This window comes from Balaenoptera borealis (genome assembly GCF_965194805.1).
Source record: "Balaenoptera borealis genome assembly, chromosome: 4".
In the NCBI taxonomy this organism is placed as follows: Eukaryota; Metazoa; Chordata; class Mammalia; order Artiodactyla; family Balaenopteridae; genus Balaenoptera; species Balaenoptera borealis.
Genome location: NC_138861.1, coordinates 11,554,325 through 11,576,723, shown reverse-complemented (window position 1 = coordinate 11,576,723; position 22,399 = coordinate 11,554,325). Strand labels below are relative to the sequence as shown.

The 22,399-nt window shown below is 35.2% G+C and overlaps 1 protein-coding gene across 10 annotated transcripts in view; it reads right to left on the bottom strand.

Moving 5' to 3' along the window:
- The window catches only part of CCSER1 (coiled-coil serine rich protein 1), a 1,297,084-nt gene that overhangs the window by 1,122,256 nt on the left and 152,429 nt on the right, over window positions 1–22,399 (bottom strand). For all 10 annotated transcript variants that reach the window (XM_082391649.1, XM_082391651.1, XM_082391652.1 and 7 more), the window contains exons 2-3: window positions 12,567–13,931; window positions 1,917–2,101 (exon numbers count right to left, since the gene is read on the bottom strand). In XM_082391649.1, coding sequence (XP_082247775.1) covers window positions 1,917–2,101; window positions 12,567–13,890 — 1,509 coding nt within the window. In that variant the 5' untranslated portion in view covers window positions 13,891–13,931. The remainder of the gene's footprint in view (window positions 1–1,916; window positions 2,102–12,566; window positions 13,932–22,399) is intronic.

Below are 22,399 nucleotides of genomic sequence, written 5' to 3'. Positions count from 1 at the left end.
GCCGGTCCATGGCCCAGGGGTTGGGGACCCCTGCACTAAGGGGTCTAAGGGTGGTACTGGCATATGTGTGGTTTACAACAGGACATTTTTTAGGTGGCTAGAGATGGAGAAATGGTGTGAAATGATGTTGTCAGAGGTTGTCTTCATGATCAACATTTTTCTTAGACTGTATATCCCAGGGTCTTGCTCTAGGATGGAGAATGTCAAACCTTCCATGGAAGCAAGAAAGACAGGTTTTAAGGGTTGCTATCCTGGTGTGCTTCTATGTGTTTTGACCCATGAGCGTCTCAAGTGAAAACTTAGCCTCCCTGACTTGTGATATCAACTATGCAAACCAATTTTTCCTTCAAAAGAACGTCTCTTCGATAAGTGATGCTGGGAAAACTAGACAGCTACATGTAAAAGAATGAAATTAAAACATCCTCTAACACCATATACAAAAATAAACTCAAAATGGATTAAAGACCTAAATTTAACACCAGATACTGTAAAACTCCTAGGGGAAAACACAGGCAGAATACTCTTTGACATAAATCGCAGCAATATTTTTTTGGATCTGTCTCCTAGAACAATGGAAATAAAAGCAAAAATAAACAAATGGGACCTAATTAAACTTAAAAGCTTTTGGACAACAAAGGAAACCATAAACAAAACAAAAAGACAACCTACGGACTAGGAGAAAATATTTGCATACGATAATACTGACAAGGGATTAATTTCCAAAATATACAAACAGCTCATACAGCTTAATATTAAAAAAAACCCAATCAAATAATGGGCAGAAGACCTAAATAGATATTTCTCCAAAGAAGATATACAGATGGCCAACAGGCACATGAAAAGATGCTCAATATTACTAATTACTAGAGAAATGCAAATCAAAACCACAATGAGGTATCACCTCACACCAGTCAGAATGGCCAGCATTAAAAAGTCTACAAATAACAAACGCTGAAGAGGGTATGGAGAAGAGGGAACCCTCCTACACTGCTGGTGGCAATGTAAGTCGGTGCAGCCACTATGGAAAACAGTATGGAGGTTCCTCAGAAAACTGAAAATAGAATTACCACATGATCCAGCAATCTGACTCCTGGGCATGTATCCAGAGAAAACTCTAATTCAAAAAGATACATGCACCCCAATGTTCACAGCAGCACTATTTACAATAGCCAAGACATGGAAGCAACCTAAATATCCATCGACAGATGAATGAATAAAGAAGAGGTATATATATACATACATATACATATATATACATGTGTATATATATACACATACATGTACACACAATGGGATATTACTCAGCCATAAAAAAAGAATGAAATAATACCATTTGCAGCAAAATGGATGGACCTAGAGATTATCATATTAAGTGAAGTAAGTCAGATAGAGAAAAACAAATATCATATAATATCACTTATATGTGGAATCTAAATAAATGATACAAATGAACTTCTTTACAGAACAGAAATAGACTCACAGACTTAGAAAACAAACTTATGGTTACCAAAGGGGATGGGAAGGAGATAAGTTAGGCCTTTGGGATTAATGTATATACACTACTATATATAAATCAGATAAGCAACAAGGACCTACTGTACAGCACAGGGAACTATATTCAATATCTTGTAATAACCTATAATGGAAAAGAATCTGAGAGAGTATATATACATATATTACTGAATCACCTTGCTGTACACCTGAAACTAACACAACAGTGTAAATTAACTATATTTCAATTTCTTAAAAAAAGAAACACAACAACAAAAAATATGATGCTTCAATTTGCAAGGAGCATGAACTTGCCAGTAATATATGGGATTTTTCTTCAGTCTGTTTTCATTGTGCGAGGAGCATGAACTTGCCAGTAATAGATGGGATTATTTTATTATATGCAGGCATATGTATACACTTACCATGCTGTTCATTTTTGAAGATGATGAACCTGCTCTCTGCTTTCTTAGACTATTAACTTCTTCCACATTTCCATCTTTTGGCTTCAAAATCATCCTGCTACCCCCTGCAGTTCCTTCTGATGAGGATCGCAGTCGCCTCTCTACAAATCTTCCTTCACGGTATGGACTGAGGCTACTGGCAAGAACTATTTAAAAAAGAAATAAATAAAAATTAATACAAATGCTTAAATGTAGTTTTTATAAATGTTCCATTGAAAGTAAATGGAAAACTCTTAGGGTCATTCAACAATTCTTAATCACAGAAAACTTTTTGAATTAGTAGTGGTCCTTTACTTAACTATATAATCACTTTGAAGCCTCTAAAACTTTCTAGTCATCCTTGGCTTCTTCACACCTCACATAAATCATATAAGCAAATCCTGTCCTCATTACCTTCAACTGTATACAGAATGTGATCACTTCTCACCACCTCCCGCACTAACTTCCTGGCACAAACTCCATCAGGGCTTGCCTTGATTACTGCAATACTTCCTAATAGCCTCCTGCTCCTGCCTACTCCCACCTGCCTCTCCGCAACCAACACACACTCTATTTCCTACAAGGTAACCAGAATGATACACTGAAAACATAAGTGAGATTGATCACGACCGCTTCTCTAATCCTAAAGCTGATGTGTTTCCAGTGGGCTACCAGGTTCTGCATGATATGACCCTACTCCCGACCCCCACACAGGGGGCTTCCCATTGCTCACCTGTTCATCTCTCTAACCTCATCTTCTACTGCCCTCCAGCCCCCTGCTCACTCTGCTTAGGGCATACTGGACTTCTTGCTGTTTCTACAACATTGCAGGCATGCCCCAGCCCCAGAATCTTTACCCCATACCCTTTGCACTGATATACTCCTCCCAAATAGCTGTATGGCTTACCCCCTAATTTTTGTTAATATGTTACTTTGAGGAATAACCCATCCACTGTACATAAAAATGGAAACTAAAAACAAAGAACTATCAGAAAGAGAAATTAAGAAACTCATCCTTAAGATTCTCTTCCTCTAGAACCACCACCAGTACCAAAATCTGTCAGTCAGAGAAAGAGAATCAGTAGGAGACCTATATTAAGAAGATTTATGGCAAGGAATTGGCTTATGCATTTGTGGGGCTGGCTAGGCTGCGCCTCGAGGCATGCGGGATCTTAGTTCCCTGACCAGGGATCGAACCTGTGTTCCCTGCAGTGGAAGCACAGAGTCTTAACCACTGGACTGCCAGGGAATTCCCGAACACCTTTTCAAAAATTTGTGAAGATCCACCAGAGGGCAGACAGCAGAAGCAAGAAGAACTACAATCCTGCAGCCTGTGGAACAAAAACCACATTCACAGAAAGATAGACAAGATGAAAAGGCAGAGGGCTATGTACCACATGAAGGAACAGGATAAAACCCCCAAAAAACAACTAAATGAAGTGGAGATAGGCAATCTTCCAGAAAAAGAATTCAGAATAATGATAGTGAAGATGATCCAGGACCGCGGAAAAAGAATGCAGGCAAAGATCGAGAAGATGCAAGGAATGTTTAACAAAGACCTAGAAGAATTAAAGAACAAACAAAAAGAGATGAACAATACAATAACTGAAACGAAAACTACACTAGAAGGAATCAATAGCAGAATAACTAAGGCAGAAGAACGGATAAGTGACCTGGAAGACAGAATGGTGGAATTCACTGCTGCGGAACAGAATAAAGAAAAAAGAATGAGAAGAAATGAAGACAGCCTAAGAGACCTCTGGGACAATATTAAACACAACAACATTCGCATTATGGGGGTCCCAGAAGGAGAAGAGAGAGAGAAAGGACCAGAGAAAATATTTGAAGAGATTATAGTCGAAAACTTCCCTAACCTGGGAAAGGAAATAGCCGCCCAGGTCCAGGAAGCACAGCAAGTCCCATACAGGATAAACCCAAGGAGAAACACGCCAAGACACATAGTAATCAAATTGGCAAAAATTAAAAACAAAGAAAAATTATTGAAAGCAGAAAGGGAAAAATGACAAATAATATACAAGGGAACTCCCATAAGGTTAACAGCTGATTTCTCACAAGCCAGAAGGGAGTGGCATGATATACTTAAAGTGATGAAAGGGAAGAACCTACAACCAAGATTACTCTACCCAGCAAGGATCTCATTCAGATTCGATGGAGAAATCAAAAGCTTTACAGACAAGCAAAAGCTAAGAGAATTCAGCACCACAAAACCAGCTCTACAACAAACGCTAAAAGAACTTCTCTAAGTGGGAAACACAAGAAAAGAAAAGGACCTGCAAAAACAAACCCAAAACAATTAAGAAAATGGTCATAGGAATATACATATCTATAATTACCTTAAACGTGAATGGATTAAATGCTCCAACCAAAAAACACAGGCTTGCTGAATAGATACAAAAACAAGAACCATATATATGCTCTCTACAAGAGACCCACTTCAGACCTAGGGACACATACAGATTGAAAGTGAGGGGATGGAAAAAGATATTCCATGCAAATGGAAATCAAAAGAAAGCTGGAGTAGCAATACTCATATCAGATAAAAGAGACTTTAAAATAAAGAATTTTACAAGAGACAAGGAAAGACACTACATAATGATCAAGGGATCAATCCAAGAAGAAGATATAATGATTATAAATATATATGCACCCAACATAGGAGCACCTCAATACATAAGGCAACTGCTAACAGCTATAAAAGAGGAAATCAACAGTAACACAATCATAGTGGGGGACTTTAACACCTCACTTACACCAATGGACAGATCATCCAAAATGAAAATAAATAAGGAAACAGAAACTTTAAATGACACAATAGACCAGATAGATTAAATTGGTATTTATAGGACATTCCATCCAAAAACAGCAGATTACACTTTCTTCTCAAGTGTGCATGGAACATTCTCCAGGACAGATCACATCTTGGGTCACAAGTCAAGCCTCAGTAAATTTAAGACAATTGAAATCATATCAAGCATTTTTTTCTGACCACAACACTATGAGATCACAGATGAATTACAGAGAAAAAAAACGCAAAAAACACAAACACATGGAGGCTAAACAATACGTTACTAAAAAATCAAGAGATTACTAAAGAAATCAAAGAGGAAATCAAAAAATACCTACAGACAAATGACAATGAAAACACGATGATCCAAAACCTATGGGATGCAGCAAAAGCAGTTCTAAGAGGGAAGTTTATACCTATACAAGCCTACCTCAAAAAAACAAGAAAAATCTCAAAAAAACAACCTAACCTTACACCTAAAGGAACTAGAGAAAGAAGAACAAACAAAATGCAAAGTTAGCAGAAGGAAAGAAATCATAAAGATCAGAGCAGAAATAAATGAAATAGAAACAAAGAAAACAATAGGAAAGATCAATAAAACTAAAAGCTGGTTCTTTGAGAAGATAAACAAAATTGATAAACCATTAGCCAGACTCACCAAGAAAAGGAGGGAGAGGACTCAAATCAATAAAATTAGAAATGAAAAAGGAGAAGTTACAACAGACACCACAGAAATACAAAGCCGCCTAACAGACTACTACAAGCAACTATATGCCAATAAAGTGGACAACCTGGAAGAAATCGACAAATTCTTATAAAGGTATAAATTTCCAAGACTGAACCAGGAAGAAATAGAAAATATGAACAGACCAATCACAAGTAATGAAATTGAAACTGTGATTAAAAATCTTCCAACAAACAAAAGTCCAGGACCAGATGGCTTCACAGGTGTATTCTGTCAAACATTTAGAGAAGAGTTAACACCCATCCTTCTCAAACGCTTCCAAAAAATTGCAGAAGGAACACTCCCAAACTCATTCTATGCGGGCACCATCACTCGGATACCAAAACCAAAGATACTACAAAAAAAGAAAATTACAGACCAATATCACTGATGAATATAGATGCAAAAATCCTCAACAAAATACTAGCAAACAGAATCCAACAACACATTAAAAGGATCACACACCATGATCAAGTGGAATTTATCCCAGGGATGCAAGGATTTGTCAATATATGCAAATCAATCAATGTGATACACCATATTAACAAATTGAAGGAGAAAAACCATATGATCATCTCAATAGATGCAGAAAAAGCTTTTGACAAAATTCAACATCCATTTATGATAAAAACTCTCCAGAAAATGGGCATAGAAGGAAACCTACCTCAACATAATAAAGGCTATATACGACAAACCCACAGCAAACATCATTCTCAATGGTGAAAAACTGAAAGCGTTTCCTCTAAGATCCGGAACAAGACAAGGATGTCCACCCTCACCACTATTATTCAACATAGTTTTGGAAGTCCTAGCCACAGCAATCAGAGAAGAAAAACAAATAAAAGGAATACAAATTGGAAAAGAAGAAGTAAAACTGTCACTGTTTGCAGATGACATGACACTATAGAGAATCCTAAAAATGCCACCAGAAAACTACTAAAGCTAATCAATGAATTTGGTAAAGTTGCAGGATACAAAATTAATGCCCAGAAATCTCTTGCATTCCTATACACTAATGATGAAAAATCTGAAAGACAAATTAAGGAAACACTCCCATTTACCACTGCAACAAAAAGAATAATATACCTAGGAATAAACCTACGTGGGGAGACAAAAGACCTGTATGCAGAAAACTATAAGACACTGATGAAAGAAATTAAAGATGATACCAACAGATGGAAAGATATACTATGTTCTTGGATTGGAAGAATCAATATTGTCAAAATGACTCTACTACCCAAAGCAATCTACAGATTCAATGCAATCCCTATCAAATTACCATTGGCATTTTTTAAGGAACTAGAACGAAAAATCTTAGAATTTGTGTGGAGACACAAAAGACCCTGAATAGCCAAAGCAGTCTTGAGGGGCAAAACAGAGCTGGAGGAATCAGACTCCTTGACTTCAGACTATACTACAAAGCTACGCTAATCAAGACAATATGGTACTGGCACAAAAACAGAAACATAGATCAATGGAACAGGATAGAAAGCCCAGAGATAAACCCACGCACCTATGGTCAACTAATCTATGACAAAGGAGGCAAGGATATACAATGGAGAAAAGACAGTCTCTTCAATAAGTGGTGCTGGGAAAACTGGACAGCTACATGTAAAAGAATGAAATTAGAACTCTCCCTAACACCATATATAAAAATAAACTCAAAATGGTTTCAAAACCTAAATGTAAGACTGGACACTATAAAACTCTTAGAGGAAAACATAGGAAGAACACTCTTTGACATAAATCACAGCAAGATCTTTTTTGATCCACCTCCTAGAGAAAGGGAAATAAAAACAAAAATAAACAAATGGGACCTAATGAAACTTAAAAGCTTTTGCACAGCAAAGGAAACCATAAACAAGACGAAAATACAACCCTCAGAATGGGAAAAAATATTTGCAAACGAATCAACGGACATAGGATTAATCTCCAAAATATATAAACAGCTCATTCAGCTCAATATTAAAGAAACAAACAACCCAATCCAAAAATGGGCAGAAGACCTAAATAGACATTTCTCCAAAGAAGACATACAGATGGCCAAGAAGCACATGAAAAGCTACTCAATATCACTAATTATTAGAGAAATGCAAATCAAAACTACAATGAGGTATCACCTCACACCAGTTAGAATGTGCATCATCAGAAAATCTACAAACAACAAATGCTGGAGAGGGTGTGGAGAAAAGGGAACCCTCTTGCACTATTGGTGGGAATGTAAATTGATACAGCCACTATGGAGAGCAGTATGGAGTTTCCTTAAAAAACTAAAAATAGAATTACCATATGATCCAGCAATCCCACTACTGGGCATACACCCAGAGAAAACCATAACTCAAAAAGACACATGCACCCCAGTGTTCATTGCAGCACTATTTACAACAGCCAGGTCATGGAAGCAACCTAAATGCCCAACAACAGACGAATAGATAAAGAAGATGTGGTACATATATACAACAGACTATTACTCAGCCATAAAAAGGAACTAAATTGGGTCATTTGTAGAGACGTGGATGCATCTAGAGACTGTCATACAGAGTGAAGTTAGAAAGAGAAAAACAAATATCGTATATTAACGCATGTATGTGGAACCTAGAGAAATGGTACAGATGAACCGGTTTGCAGGGAAGAAGTTGAGACACAGATGTAGAGAACAAAAGTATGGACACCAAGGGGGGAAAGCCGTGGCGGGGTGGGGATGGTGATGTGATGAATTGGGCGATTGGGATTGACATGTATACACTGATGTGTATAAAATTGATGACTAATAAGAACCTGCTGTATAAGAAAAAAGTAAAATAAAATTCAAAAATTAAAAAAAAAAAACGAAAGGGAAATTAAGAAAATCCTATCTACAGTTGCATCAAAAAGAATAAAATACATAGGAATAAATTTAATCCAGGAGGCGAAAATTATATACACTGAAAACTATAAAAGACATTGATGAAAGAAAATGAAGAAAATAAAAATAAAGAGATATTCCATGTTCATGAATTGGAAGGATTAATATTGTTAAAATGTTCATACTACCCAAAGGGATCTACAGATTCAATGTAATTCCTATCAAAATTACAATGACATTTTTCATAGAAATAGAAAAAAAAAATCCTAAAATTTGTATGGAACCAAAGAGGACTCCAAATAGCCAAAGTAATCTTGATACAGAAGAACAAAGCTGGAGGCATTACACTTCCTGATTTCAAACTATATTACAAAGCTACAGTAATCAAAACAGTATGGTACTGGTGTAAAAACAGACACATAGATCAATGGAACAGAAGAGACAGCCAAGAAATAAACCCATGCAAATGTGGCAATTAATTTTTGACAAAGAACCCAAGAATATATAATGGGGAAAAGATAGTCTCTTCAATAGACAGTGTTGGAAAATGGACAGTCACATGTGAAAGGATGAAACTGGGACCTTATCTTATACCACACACCAAAATCAACTAAAATTGATTAATGACTTGAAAGTTAAGACCAAAAACTGTAAACCTCCTAGAAGTAAACATGGGGATAAGCTCTTTGACATTCATCTTGATAATGATTTTTTGGATTTGATATCAAGAGCAAAAGAAATAAAAGCAAAAATAAACAAGTAGGACTACTTTAAACTAAAAAGCTTCTGCACAGAAAACAATTAAAAAAAAAGAAAGAAATAAAAGACAACCAACTGGACCAATTGGATGGGAGAAAATATTTGCAGATCATATATCCTATAAGGGGTTAATATCCAAAATATACACAAAATTCATACAACTCAATAGCAAAAAAAAAAAAAAATTAAAATGGGCAAAGGACCTAAGTAAACATTTTTCCAAATAAGACATACAAATGGCCAACAGGTACATGAAAAGGAGCTCAACATCCCTAATCATCTGGGAAATGCAAATCAAAACCACAATGAGATAAGATATCACCTCACTTTCGTTAGGATGGCCATTATCAAAAAGTCAAAAGACAACAAATGTTTTTGAGCATATGGAAAAAAGGGAACCCTTGTGCACTGTTGATGAGAATGTAAACTGGTGCAGCCACTATGGAAAACATGGAGGTTCTTCAAGAAATTAAAAATAGAGCTACTATATGATCCAGCAATCTTACTTCTGGTAATATACCCAAAAGCAGCAAAATCACTATCTCAGAGACATATCTGTACTCCCATGTTCACAGCAGCATTATTCACAATAGCAGAGGCTTGGAAACATCCTATGTATGAGAAAAGAGGAATGGATAAAGAAAATGCAGTATCTACATACAATGGAATATTATTCAGCCTTAAAAAAGAAGGAAATCCTGTCATTTGTGACAACATGGATGAATCTTGAAGATATGCTAAGTGAAATAAGCCAGACAGAGAAAGACCAATGCTGCATGGTATCACTTATATGTGGAATCTTTTTTAGAAAGCTGAACTCATAGAAACAGAGAGTAGAAAAGTGGTTACCTTGGTAAAAGGGTACAAACTTTCAGTTATAAGATAAATAAGATCTGAGGATCTAGTGTATAACAAGGTGACTATAGTTGATAACACTGTATTGTATAAGTGAAATTTGCTAAGAGTAGAACTTAAATTTCTCAAAAACAAAACCCAAAAAGGTAAATATGTGATGTGATGGATGTATTAACTAACTTGATGGGGGGGGGGGAATCCTTTCACAATGTAACATATATCAAATCATCACTTTGTTCACTTTAAATATACAATTTGCCAATTATACCTGAATAAAATTAAAAAATGCAAACTACAATCACACCCCCCACTTCCTAATCCTCTTTTCTGCTTTAAACTCATCCTCGGCAGTTATTACCACCTGACATTTGTTTATTTGTATATTAATTGTCTGAGTATTCCCAGTAGAAAGTAAGCTTCATGAAGGAAGGAATTAATTCGTTTTGTTCATTGCTATACCCTTAGTGCCTAAAACAGTACCAAAACAATATTTGTTGAATGAATGAATGAATGAATTAAACTGTTCTGTTTGGGCTCATCTATGGGTTTAAAGGCTCTTGGCTAGAATCTATTAAGCCAACATATGGCAGTTTTTTCAGTAACTTTTTAAGCCAATGAGTAAAAGTTAAATTTCCAGAGAGGTCAAAATTCCATTAATAATTCTGATATGAATGTACACCCAGCACATTCATATGTATATTAAATACTAGCTTAAACTTATTTCATAATAAATACAGAATAAATTTAGTATTATGGAATTTGGCAACCCTTTCTTACATAAAATACATTTGTCTAAATGGCTTTAAAATCTTTAAACTTCTAAATTATAAAATCCTTATGAATAGCAGATGAATATCTCCTATTGATGAAAATGAAGAATAGTATGCAACCAACTTTTCCTTTTTGACATTACCAGCTTATTTGCCTGTCTCTTTCTATTTTACAAGTTGTACATACTATGAATTATCACCTAATGTCCAGGAACAGGCATCATGGTATCAAATTCAGTGAAATTAATGTGTTAAATGGCTTGCAATTAGAGTTTGACATTGAGGCAAGTCACCATTTCTAACTAAGAATTAGATATAATCAAAATAATTATACTTTTACCTTTTTTGGGTGCAATTTTCTAAAAAACTGCCTACATTCTAATCTGAGGTCCACCGTTTGCGAACAATGTGATTTCATGAAGTTATTTAACTTAATCCTAAACCTTAGTCATTAATAACTTCCACATAAATCTTTGGTTAGTACTAAATAAAACAGTGCATGCAAATTGCTTAGCACATCTTTGGGCACATAGTATCACCATCATTATCATTCTTATAATTATACTATAGTTAAAGAATTAAGCAGGTATAACTAAATCCCAAAATACAAGCAAGGCTACCAAGACAAAAAATGAAAACAAGTAGGCAGATGTGTAAAAGTGATTTTGTATCAAATGTGAAAAAATATGAAGACAGTTGGAAAATTAAGTCATGCATTTAAAACTGTAAAATTGCTATATTCATGGAGAGACTAGTTAGGTAAGTCAGATAAACTTATGATTCTTGACATTATATAATATATAATTTCACTGATTACAAATTTTATTTAATATTTTAGTATTATTCTTAATGTTTTGGAAAGAGCCTGGGTCATGACATGTAGTACAACCTAGTCATTAAGAGCCTGAAATTTGGATTGAGATAGTTGTAATTTGGCTGTGCCACTTACCATCTGTATAATCCCTTGGTCTCAGTTTTCTCATGTATAAAATGGGGAACATACTAGTGCCTACCTCACAGGAATTGTATCCTAAACAATTACTTATGAACTTTGTGACTTTGGACACATTACTTAACCTGTCTGTGCTCCAATCATCGTGCCTATAGAATGAGTTAGAATAATAGTAGTGATTTCCATCACTTCCAGATTCAATAAATTAATGTATCCAAAGGGCACAGAACAGTAAATGGGACATATTGTTGGGAGAACTATTACTGTTAGTAGTAGTAGTAAAAGTGGCAGCAGTGGTAGTAGGAATCACACAGTACAGAAAAAAGAATAAAAAATGTCAAATACAGCCAGTAGGTATTATATATTCAACAATTCTCTTGAACTGAATTTTATATTGAAAAACCATGTTTTCTGTTAAATAACAGACTGGAGTAAATCAACCTTCCCTCCCTCTTTCTGTGCCAAAACATGGATCCTATTTAATAATAAAAACTTTGTTAAAATAGGAAAAAGAATTTAAATTATACAAATTTCTTTTATAATGATTGTGTCTGGGCTATATCTACTCTTTAACTAAGAAATACCAATACTCTATCATGAACTATAAAAAAGATAGCCCTTATTTTAGATAAAGCCACATTGCAAATAAAATTAATTTCCTTCCACTTTCTTCTGAGGGTCAGAATCTGAATTACACAACTAAGAAAAATAAGTAACATGGATAAATTACATTTTCAGCATGATACGAATGAAGTAAGGTTAAGCAGAGAAATAATTTAAGACAAATTATAAATAGGAAAGAATATTAAAGAGTGAAAACTAAGAAAAATGTAGTTTCCAACAGATAGAATAAGAAAATTGAAGAAATTATAATGAAAATTATAATTCATATCATTTATTATACAAAGAAAATCATCATACCTTTGGCAGGATTTGCATCATATCCATATGATGTTTTGTTTAAAATATAATGATCACCGGAAGAGGGTATTATCCTTGAATCTGAAATAGGATGGATCCCTTTAACACGTTCAGCTATTGCTTTATGTTGCTCATAAAATCCAAGTTTCCTTGGGGAACTTGTTGCCAACATTGTTTCACCATTTTGTATCACCATATGTTCTCCTCTTCTTGTATCTGCTGATAGGTGAATCTCTGAGTCACTCGCATTCATAGCAGGTAGTTCAGTGATTTGCAATAACACTTCCTTCTGATTAGCAGCAGAGGTTTCTGGGAAGGATTTAGATTCAGTGCTACACCGACCTTCTAACCTGTATTTCCCAGGAGACATAATTGCACAGGGAACAGTTCCCATAAGGTCTATTGTTGTCTTTGTAGCAGCAGCAGGATTGGGAGAAATCTGAGAGGTAGAATCACTGTGGCCAAAGTTGTCACAGTGGGATGCCATGCTTCCACTTTTAGGAAATGCATCTGCTTCAGACACAGAATCTTCAGTCAAGGCTAAGAACTCTGAAGGTGTCTGAGCTGTAGTAAAATCAGCAGAAAGCAGTGGAGATTGCAAAGAGCTTCCCGCCCGTTCTGTTACATCCACAGAACACGATGGAGAAGTTCTTAGTAATACAGGCTCTCTCTCTTGGTACTGTGCAATTTCCAGTGAGAATTCAGATTGCTGTACCAATGAAATGGATTGGCTCTGTGGAACTGGCTTAGAAAATTTATAGTGAGATGAAAAAGATTTAGTAAGAAGCTTCTTTGTCGACTGCTTAACAGAACGGCGAGTTTGTTCTTCTGTGAATCCAGAATCATCCCCCTCACTTTTGCCAGAACTTAGGCAATTTATAAAGACATTCTTATTAGTCGAGTGCTCCTTTTCTCTTTCAAAATCCTCTGTCAAAGATCTTGTTATCTTCTTATTTCGTGAACTGCTAAAACCAACAGAATGTCTTCCCCTGGTTTTAGTATGTTCTTCCAAACTCAGTTTTTGCATACTGCTGTGACCAGGTTGAGCACCATTTGAAATACTAAGGTTCTGGTTGGTAGGTTCTTTCTTAGGTTCACTCCCCTTCTTATGATGGAAGCTAATGGAAGGAGTACGGAAGAGGCTCCTGCGTTTACCTGTACTACCTGAGCTTGAGTTAGTGCTGGAAGGAGATGAACTGTGTACACCGACTGTATTACTGGAGGAGGGTGAAGAAGGAAGAGAATCATGTTTTCTGCTAATACTCCTTCTGAATATCGGCAACCGGGAGACCAGAGTAGATCGTCTTGATCCGGAGTCCCCCATTGGGACTCCAAGGCTTGCACTGTGACAGCCAACTTAGCAACCTGAGAAAAGTTAAAACAAATAGAACAAGTTAATAGAATTCAATTATAAATAAGACATTTTAAAACATAACATTGGTTTTTCAGTCATGACACAGAATTTGTTATACTAAAATAATAAATAGTAAAATTCTGATACTTAAAGAATTTTCTGTATTTCCATGTAGCAAAATATCCAATAATTTGTAGAGAAATTTTATAATGGTGCCACCACTTCACAACGACCAAGAATATTTGAAGTCTAAATTTGTATTGGGAGACACGAGATTACTATTCAAGACTCAGCCTTACTACTCACATCAGTTCTATAATTTGGTAAATTGTTTAATCTTAACTTTTTATGTTTATTTATTTAGACTTAGTAGGCATATGACAGCCACCATCACTGCTCTCTAGGTAAAATGCCCCACCACTGCCTCTGTTGGCCAGCACCAGATGTACCATGGGGCTCAACAAGTAATTGACCTGAGCTTAACAGAACCACAGACCAGACTAAGGTATGACCTGACCCGAGAATCTCTACTCAAAGAAAAAACCAATTGGAACAGGTTCTTCCCGTTGGAGTATGATTTAGTAAGTTTAGAGATAATTAGACCACTGGCAAAGGAAAGTAAACCACATCATAAAGGATCTAGAGTAGAATTATAAACAAGATAAAGTTATGAGGAAACCACAGCCATGAGTTGAAGAAAAGACAAATGAAAGCTAACTCAACTGGTAATGCTAAGACAAGTGGAGACTACATGCAGAGAAAAGCAGAAGCATAGAAAATTTATGAACCATATTAATGTCAGGGTATTGATGATGAAGACAAAGAAGAAGGATGAGGAGGAGAAGGTGGCCGCTGCAGTTCATTAACTGTGATGCACCAAGTACTTGAAACAGATTATCTCTTTTAATGCTTATAACTATAGAAGTAGATATTACTATGGTCACTTTACAGCAGAAAGATAAGTTGCCTATGTCACTCAGCGGATAAGTGCTAAAGCAGGACTAAGAAACTAAGCATTATCTAACCACAGGGTCAGTTCATAATCAGCATGGTATATACTGCTTTCACTAGAGTGAAAAGCCAAGAGCTTATGCTGCTGAAGGCCCAGACATGTTTCCACTTCAGAAATTCCTAGTTGTATGGTAGACCTTTCTCTTACGGTGACTGCTATTTTTCACTGGTTTTTATAATGTGCCATGATTTGGTTCCTATTTTGTTTTGTTTTGCTTTGTTTCTAAATTTCACTTAATTCTTTAACTATAATGTGCACACCCCCGCTTTGTCAACTTGAATCATGCTGTTTCTTTTTGTTATTTATTGCAACCAAAACTATCTAACAATAATAAATACTACATAAAATGAGAGGCCCTCCATTTTATCATCCTTGCAGATAAATTATTAGATTGATCAAGTAAAATACTTTCATGTCCTTGAGGAAGTGTATGACAAAAATGGAAAATATTTTCTCTTTCACATACGCGTTTTTAAATATTTGATATTTTGTTCTAAATGATATAAAATCAATTTGCCTTTCATGATTTTTATTGGATGATCTTTAATTGCACTCACTGAATTTGAATTTAAATCAAACTATGTGTGAACCACTTTTAAAACATTTAAGTATTCTTGCAAGGCTTTAGCTGAAGAAAGCTTAAAATACAAAGACATTCTAGTTTGTGAAGTCTTTCACAAATTAAAACTATCTCATTTTCCTCCCAGCTTAGATGTTCTGAAATGGATACAAAAAATAATACAATTTTGTTTACACTTTCACTCTTAATAATGCTTTAACATCATTCTCAGCTGCGATTTTTTTATTTATAGGCAAGATTTATTTCCATTCAATGCCCAGTGAATAATTTTGCTCTAATAAGAGCATGATCAACCATAATGATTTGCAGCTGGTGGTGAACCTATGGCCTTCAATGTATTAATGTCAAGATATTTACCATTATTTTTGAAATATCTTCAGAATTTACGTATATTGAAATATTTCTTGACCTTTTTTTAGTATTTCTTACATTTGTATCAGCAATCAAAAATAAAAGAGTGAATAAATCCCATGTCTCTTAGGCAAGTATTCAAAGGATTTAACTAATGAAAAATTTTCAGAAAAAAGAATTACAATAAAATTCTTAATGAAAACCACCAGACTTCCATTTACAATACATATGTGCTACTAATATATCTGTCTTAATTTAAGTAAAAGCATCATAGATACACAGAGATATTTATACACTGAATGGGATGACATGGAATAGATATAAAATCTATTAGAGATAAAAATCTTTTGTTTCACTTTATCTACAGATAGTCTTTTAAATGAAGTTCTTTATTCCAGCTAAATGAGAGAGACAAAATATCTATAGGTTGGAATTATCCATATTCTTTAGAAAGACTTTAAAATCTATGTCTCATATTTCATTCTCCAATTGCATTGATTACTACTTGCCACTTTCTGTTCACTTTCACCATCAAGGCATTAGCAGAAGTGGAACCATCTGCTTGGAATGTCCTTCCAGGAACTGTGATGTAGTAAAACTCCTATTTCTACAACATGGTCCCTCCCAGATGCCATCTCTGATCCCCCTTCCTACTCTCTTCCATTTTGGACTTAGTACTCCTCCTTTATGCATCCTCAAGTATTACCTTACATAGTAAACATCTATTTATCTATCTGACTTTACTATTTTACCTTAAGCTTTTTTTTTTTTTTTTTAATTTTATTTTTGGTTTCATTGGCTTTTCATTGCTGCAGGTGGGCTTTCTCTAGTTGTGGCGAGCGGGGGCTACCCTTCGTTGTGGTGCGCGGGCTTCTCATTGCGGTGGCTTCTCTTGTTGTGGAGCATGGGCTCTAGGCGCATGGGCTTCAGTAGTTGTGGCACACAGGCTTAGCTGCTCTGCGGCATGTGGAATCTTCCCGGACCAGGGATGGAACCCATGTCCCCTGCACTGGCAGGCGGATTCTTAACCACTGTATCACCAGGGAAGTCCCTACCTTAAGCCTGTTAATGGCAAAGGCCATTTTTGCTTTGCTTTGAGACCCCAGGTGCCTAATACACAATTAGTACCTATAGAGTCAATGGATTTCATAAAATGAAGTTTTCACTTGAACACAACAGTATTTCAAACACAAACATATTTTTCTGTCTACCAAAAATGAAATGCTACAATTTTGAGGTTAATTATGTTGAATTACAACTTTTAGAGTCATAAGTTAATTGAAAGTCTTCAAACTGTAAAATCAATAATCTACAATTTGCTAACATTTGAAGACAATGTTAACAAGTTGAATAACAATATATCATCAAATCAACTTCAACTTATTCATGAAAGACAAATACAACATTACAACATGATAATTTTATTTTTATTACAAATTTATTATTATAACAATTTCCTTTAATTCCTTAGCAAACCTTGTACATATTTTCATATATTTGTATAAATTTCCAAATCAGATAAAATATATTTTCTCAATTCTCATCTAATGTTTGTTGGTTCAGAAGTCATAGTCACTTTAACTGTAACAGGTCCTAAAAACACACAGGTTGAATTAGACCTGCCCATAGTCCAGGGATCTTTATTACCATAAATATTTTCTTTGGAAAAACAAATTCTGTATGTAAGAACGGTGTCTTCTAATTATACTTCTAATGCTGTCTAAATAAACAAAAGTTATACTGACCTGTAGACAATACTACCTCCACAGATGCAGACTGACTGTATTAGAAGTGGTATGAAACTCAGTTTGATCTCAACTGAAGAAATAGGATCCTTTGTTCTTGAGCACCACGATTTAACAAAAAGCTCCCAGAAAGTACTTTATTCAGTGATCTCTACAACCTTAGCAAACACTATCATTACCCTTAATAGAGCACCACATTATATGGCAGATCTATTCTGAATAAAATTGGAGCTGAATTTCTTAATTGGCATGGTTGAGAAAGATGTAAATTCTAGTTCAAGGGGTTATATGGATCATTAATTTGTTACCTATTTAATATTAGAATAAAAGTAAAATACCTTAAAGAAGTAAGATATACTGAAAAAAAATTATACTTTTTTCCCATAATTCCAAAGGCATTAATCAAAGACATAAAATAACCTTGAAGGGTTTCACAGCTATCATCTTGGAAACTGATTACCATATGCACAAACAGGTATGTCTATCTGTGCAGGTAAGAGAAGCAAAACAAAACCCCCTTAATCTTTTTCTTTCCTGTCATTTTTCTATTTTCCTAGAATTTGGACAGCCCTCATATTTTTTCACTATGAGCCAAAGATGATGAAGGGACCTGATGTCCCACATCTGAGATAGACTGAGTATCCTTTGTCTCTCTCCCAAAATTAGTGGTATATTATTGCAAAAACAAGCCTACACAAACAAAGTACCCTTTACACAGACATGCAATCATCATAAAAAAAATTTTGGTTTCAAATCCAAGCTCTGCCACTTACCAGTAGCATAAATGAGAACACAGATAATAATTATTTTATAGTGATTTTTCTTTAAGGATGGAAGGTACAACATCACAAAGAAACTTAACACTCTGCTTGGTACAGAGTAAATTTGCACTTTCTTCCTTTTTTAATGAAATGCATTCAAGCAAGTGGTGCATGATGGTACAGCACATAGAGTGATTATGAAAATGAGCTACTTTTCAAAATCTGCCCCAATCACTCTATTTAAAAAATCATCAAAAATTTCGGGGGGGGCTTCCCTGGTGGCGCAGTGGTTGAGAATCTGCCTGCCAATGCAGGGGACGTGGGTTTGAGCCCTGGTCTGGGAAGATCCCACATGCCACGGAGCAACTAGGCCCGTGAGCCACAACTACTGAGCCTGTGCGTCTGGAGTCTGTGCTCCGCAACAATAGAGGCCGCGATAGTGAGAGGCCCATGCATCGCGATGAAGAGTGGCCCCCGCTCGCCGCAACTAGAGAAAGCCCTCGCACGGAAACGAAGACTCAACACAGCCAAGAATAAATACATAAAAATAAATAAATAAGTTTAAAAAAAAAAAATTTCGGGGGAGGTGGAGGTGTATAAATTGGGCTCAGTATTCTAATCCCTTATGATAAACATCCTTAAAGTATACATTTTTATTGGAATTTAAAAACAATGACCAATATTTGAAGTGTTTGTGGGGAATGTTGCATAAGTTAAATACAGTCTCAGTTCTATTCTCTCTCAGAAAAGATATCAGAAAATAACCAGGTAGAGCCTAAATGACCACACTTAAAAGAAAATCAATGATACATGGTGAAAATGGAAAAAAAAGAAAATTCACAGAAACCAAATACTCTCTAGGTAACAACTTTCAACATTAAGAAAGCAATGGCAGAAAACAAATCATATGTAAACATATCAAAGGACACTGATGAATTTTCGCCAAAATTAAATAGATAATAGCTTGAATAAGCTTCCAAGTCAATCTTATCTAATTATGTCATTTTGATGCAGATTTAAATGAGTCCTGATAGGTGTTATGGCTTAGCTGGAAAGCCCTCCAGCCCAGATTCTTTCTATTACAAAGTTCATGCAATTTACATCTCAATAATCTTTTTTTAAAAATTGAAGTACAAAAAAAAAAAAAAAAAATTGAAGTACAGTTGATTTGCAATATTGTGTTAGTTTCAGGTGTACCACAAAGTAATTCAGTTATATTTATATATTTTTTTAGATTGTTTTCCATTATAGGCTATTACAAGATATTGAATATCATTCCCCATGTTTTACAGTAAATCCTTGTTGCTTATTTATTTTATATACAGTAGTGTGTATCTGTTAATCCCATACTCCTAATTTTACTTTAACTATGATGTAATTTATCTTTGAATGTATTTCTGAAATGTTTTATTGTTTTCATTTAAATAAATATGGAACTAATAGAGGCATTCTTAATGATAAATCACTGACACCCATGGACAAGGGCCACTTCAACCAGCAGGGTTAGTGAGGACAATATGAGATACATTAAAAGGATGACTGCTCAGGACCAAGTGGGTTATTGATCCGTCACAGGGAAGAGAATGAGACTGTCGGCCAGACAGCAAGAGTTACAAATCACATAATTGATTGGATATGTTTAATTAACAATTTATTAAATTTGCATATGATTTAGCCACACTGAGTACAGTAAGTTATTTTCAACATTAAACAAGAAAATAATACAAATAACTGCTTATATCAGAAATGCTTGCTTATATCAAAATGAGTTGACCCTAAAAATTGCATGTAAGCAGAGATAGATTGTCCCTTATTGGATATGTAAATCAATAAATCAACCTCCTAGGTAAAAAGAGAAAGAGCGTGCATGGTGCTAAATTGCATGATAATGGGAAGAGTTACAATAGGGAAGGGGAATACATTTCAAAGAGATTATTCTAGCAGGATTTAGGGAAGCAGACGCATCCCTTGTCTGAATTAATAGAATGACAGAGACCATAATACATATTTAGAAAGACATGTAATCTTGAAACCCAGCCAGATATAATCTCAGTTCTTCATTGACCAGAAGAGACAACAGAGGGAGAAGAGAAACAGAGAGAGAAAGAATGGATTTTGACCAGAAATTAGACAGAAGTTAGTAGTGAAAGAAGAAAAAAGTCTAAAAGTCATATCTACATGTGACCCAGGCCTAAATAAATAATGAGACTACATTTATACTTAAAGAACGTTATAGTTTATGTTCTGGCATTTATACACAATGGATGCATAACTGTTAAGAAAAAAGACTCTCATGCAAAAATATCTCGATTTGAATTCAGCACTACACAGAAGAGCTGTGTGACTTTAGAGTGGCTTAAAAAGTTATTTAAACTCCCTGAGCCTTCATGAGGATAATAGTTTCAACTATGTTAAAGATTTTGTGATGATCTAATAAGTAAAACCAAAAAGCACTTAGAACAAGGTCTAGCACATGATAAATCTTTAATAACTATAAATTATCAAGAAAAATTAACCATACTTGTACTATTTCACAGCCAAGTACATTTTAATTAGCTTATAACCTCCCCAACTTCTCTCAGCTGAAGTTCTAATTCTGTCTACTAGCAGACAAATAATACCGTCATTTCCAGTCAGTCTTGAATAGGACAAAAAGGAAGGTTAGAGGCCAGAGTACCCATATGTCACTGGGCTCGGGGCTTGGAACTAATACACTAATACACATATATGTAACTGCCTACATTCATTTCAATTTTTTATTAAGTAAATATTAAGTTCACTTATTCAGTATTATTTTTTTTTACTTTCAACAAAATAACCCAGACTTAAAGAAGCAAATAACTGACAATATCATGAATATGCAAAGACTGTCTCAGACCCTGAACATGATTCTCAAAAGAATGAATCTGATAAATTTGTTGAACAATGAAAATGTCATAACAAGTATGCAACTTTAAAGAGGATAGCACACATTCAAAAGTATATATGTTTGTTAATAAAGAAAATTTTATTATTTCTTACATTGGAGAATTTGGTTTGGTCTTAAAATATTATTTTGGAAAAAAAATTCCTTGCAATGCTGTAGGTTAGGTTTCTTAGAAGCAGAGCCTAAGCAAGGAATTTTTTTTTTTTTTTTTTAACGTCTTTATTGCAGTATAACTGCTTTACAATGGCGTGTTAGTTTCTGCTTTATAAAAAAGTGAATCAGTTATACATATACATATATCCCCATATCTCCTCCCTCTTGTGTCTTCCTCCCAGCCTCCCTATCCCACCCTTCTGGGTGGTCACAAAGCACAGAGCTGATCTCCCTGTGCTATGAGGGTGCTTCCCACTAGCTAGCTATTTTACATTTGGTAGTGTATATATGTCCATGCCACTCTCTCACTTTGTCCCAGCTTACCCTTCCCCCTCCCCACTCCCCATGTCCTCAAGTCCATTCTCTACATCTGTGCCTTTATTCCTGTCCTGCCCCTCGGTTCTTCAGAACCACCTTTTTTTTTTTTTTTTTAGATTCCAAATATATGTGTTAGCATACGGTATTTGTTTTTCTCTTTCTGACTTACTTCACTCTGTATGACAGACTCTAGGTCCATCCACCTCACTACAAATAACTCAATTTCATTTCTTTTTATGGCTGAGTAATATTCCATTGTATATATGTCCCACATCTTCTTTATGCATTCATCTGTTGATGGACACTTAGATTGCTTCCGTGTCCTGGCTATTGTAAATAGAGCTGCAATGAACATTGTGGTGCGTGACTCTTTTTGAATTATGGTTTTCTCAGGGTATATGCCCAGTAGTGGGATTGCTGGGTTGTATGGTAGTTCTATTTTTAGTTTTTTAAGGAATGTCCATACTGTTCTCCATAGTGGCTGTATCAATTTACATTCCCACCACCAGTGCAAGAGGGTTCCCTTTTCTCCACACCCTCTCCAGCATTTACTGTTTGTAGATTTTTTTGATGATGGCCATTCTGACTGGTGTGAGGTGATACCTCATTGTAGTTTTGATTTGCATTTCTCTA